Source organism: Hippocampus comes, unplaced genomic scaffold (assembly GCF_001891065.2).
Source record: "Hippocampus comes isolate QL1 unplaced genomic scaffold, H_comes_QL1_v1.1 scaffold22, whole genome shotgun sequence".
NCBI lineage: Eukaryota > Metazoa > Chordata > Actinopteri > Syngnathiformes > Syngnathidae > Hippocampus > Hippocampus comes.
This window is the reverse complement of record NW_017806175.1, coordinates 1,124,082-1,127,183: the sequence shown is the minus strand read 5'-3', so window position 1 is coordinate 1,127,183 and position 3,102 is coordinate 1,124,082. Positions and strand designations below refer to the sequence as shown.

Genomic DNA, 3,102 nt, shown 5'->3' with positions numbered 1-3,102 from the left:
CAGGGTATGTTTCCATTCTCCGCCCTGAGTTTGACAACCAATGGGGCGGCTCAGGTTCTATTTAAGACGCGGACTCGGTTCAAGGTGGACCACATGCCTGCGCGCTCTGCGCAACACGACGCTCCAAACGGGATTATTCCATTTAAAAAAAACAAACAAACTAGGATTTACTTACTCACTCTTCTGCATCTTCCGACGCGGTTGAAGACACTTTCTGAACAAAGCTGTCAAAAGCAATGAAAGCCTGGAGATTCGGCTTTCTTTGCTTAGTGATGTTGAATGCAGCAGTTCGCTATGTGACGTCTTTGGAGCGAGACCTCACCGATTCTATTTTTGGTGAGTTGCCAAAGGAGCCCCCAGTCGACATTTACTTGTGAAAAGTTAGTTAGTTAGTTAGTTAGTTAATTAGTAGTTAGAAGTGTTAGCTGCAACTATTGACATGCTAATGTTGTAAACATGTATGTAGCATGATTGGCTTAATTCTAGTGCTAAAAAGTGGAGGAACGTTAACTCGGAGATGAATGATGGTGCGTTCAGGCTACTGTGATTAGTGTAGGAACTTGTAAATTGCTCTATGTTATGTTTGTAACAACATGAACGTGAGGGTCCTGTGTACCCCACCCCCCAATCTGTTCTCTCTCTCTCTCTCTCTCACACACACACACACACACACACACACACACACACACACACACACACACACACACACTTCCCCCCATCTGAGTCAGCTGACTCCTCAGAAACTTAGAGAAGCTGCTTCTGGTTCCCATGGAGCTCAGCCTGACAGCATGAAGTCCAGTCATAAGGGGCCACAAGGGGCGAGCCTCTCAAGCCAGAACGTGAGCTCATCCACCTAAAAAATAAACACTCAATGCCAAACTTTCCTCTCCGCACAGGTATCTTGTTGGATCCCGTCAAAGACTTGTTTGAGCAGAAGCATGACGCCAATGAAACGGTGGTCAGATTCTCCCTGCGCAGACCCTCCCACCCAGAAGACGACCTGTGCTACATCTTCCCCGGCCAAACCGACTCGCTGGCGGCCTGTGCATTCAACAGCACCGCCAAAACCTTCCTCATTATCCACGGCTGGACGGTGAGACACTCCACATGGTTCTACCGGTTAGGACTTGTCCCCCAATTGTAAATTTCCTTAGGCAGCGAGTTGTGCTTCAACAAACCGCAAAGGGTGGGTGCTAAGGCTTGCTTCCATGCATTCTGTACCCCATCGAAACAGTTATTGCACTCCAAAATACTTTTTAACTCCCCCTAGATGCCTGAAAGCACTCCAATTGGTGGAGTGGTCGTGTTTCCTGAGATTACATTGCTGCATCTTCATTCATACTTCCAATGGATATACAGTATTGTATTTTATACTCATGAAAACTCCCGTAAATCCATTATGAGTCGATAGATCTTAGCTATGTGACAACCACAACATAAAAAATATATAATGTCTAGTTATACAGTTCTATTTGGAGGATAACGCATGTTTTGGGATGTTTATTGCATGGAAGGTGAATTCATCAACTGCAATTGAAAATGCTGAAGGCCTTCGAAATTATGTTGACGAAAAATATGTAAAAAAAAAAAAAAAAGATTTGCTCTGTAAGGCACCTAGTAAAACGCATTTTCGGATTGTGAACATAGTTTGCACACTAACTGCGCGGGGGTGGGAGATGGGCTTTGTCATAAAAAATGAAGTGGTGCTCATTCTCTCTGAATTACCAATGATGGCTCGCTGCACTAAAATAATGGGGCGGGGCAAATACGCCCATAGGATGTGCTCATCGGGGTTTTTTTCCGCAGTTCCAAGTTTACATGCAATACCCCATGGCATTATGGGAAATGTGTTAAATATCTGTACAGTACATTTTGTATTTACTGTGCTGTAGTGAATAAAAACATTAAAATAACGCAAAAACTAGAAATTAAATCCAATAAAATAAAATAAACACATGAACAATTTAAAATGTATATTTGACCTAAAGAGCATGTTTTTGCCTTACTGTCAGGCAACTTTTCCCAACGTGCTCCATCATAAAATCATTTAAATTTTTCAGTATAAATATGGCATTAACTAATGTAATGTAATCTTTTACCACCATACTGCCGTTTATTATACTATTTTAAATGTAATATATTGTGCAGCACAATTTGTGCTCATGGGGAGCACGGTGGTCGACTGATTAGCATGTTCGCCTGAAGTCACGGGTTCGATTCCGGCTCTGGCCTTCCTGTGCGGAGTCTGCATGTAGGCAGGTAGGTGGTCTGCGTTCTAAACGCTTTCACTGAGAGCCCTCAGGTGTTTAAACAACGTCTAAATTTGTCATTATGTCGCTGACTGGGCTTTTACTGCACTCGCACTACAGTGTAATGATTGACTTTACAAACCAGGGTATGTTTCCATTCTCCGCCCTGAGTTTGACAACCAATGGGGCGGCTCAGGTTCTATTTAAGACGCGGACTCGGTTCAAGGTGGACCACATGCCTGCGCGCTCTGCGCAACACGACGCTCCAAACGGGATTATTCCATTTAAAAAAAACAAACAAACTAGGATTTACTTACTCACTCTTCTGCATCTTCCGACGCGGTTGAAGACACTTTCTGAACAAAGCTGTCAAAAGCAATGAAAGCCTGGAGATTCGGCTTTCTTTGCTTAGTGATGTTGAATGCAGCAGTTCGCTATGTGACGTCTTTGGAGCGAGACCTCACCGATTCTATTTTTGGTGAGTTGCCAAAGGAGCCCCCAGTCGACATTTACTTGTGAAAAGTTAGTTAGTTAGTTAGTTAGTTAATTAGTAGTTAGAAGTGTTAGCTGCAACTATTGACATGCTAATGTTGTAAACATGTATGTAGCATGATTGGCTTAATTCTAGTGCTAAAAAGTGGAGGAACGTTAACTCGGAGATGAATGATGGTGCGTTCAGGCTACTGTGATTAGTGTAGGAACTTGTAAATTGCTCTATGTTATGTTTGTAACAACATGAACGTGAGGGTCCTGTGTACCCCACCCCCCAATCTGTTCTCTCTCTCTCTCTCTCTCACACACACACACACACACACACACACACACACACACACACACACACACACACACACAC

At 43.4% G+C, this 3,102-nt stretch overlaps 1 protein-coding gene across 1 annotated transcript in view; it reads left to right on the top strand.

Moving 5' to 3' along the window:
* Positions 1–56: 56 nt before the first annotated feature.
* Positions 57–3,102, top strand: part of lpl2a (lipoprotein lipase 2 a) — an 8,167-nt gene continuing 5,121 nt past the window's right edge. Inside the window, exons 1-2 of the mRNA XM_019896656.1 lie at positions 57–336; positions 897–1,093. Coding sequence (XP_019752215.1) covers positions 237–336; positions 897–1,093 — 297 coding nt within the window. The 5' untranslated portion in view covers positions 57–236. The remainder of the gene's footprint in view (positions 337–896; positions 1,094–3,102) is intronic.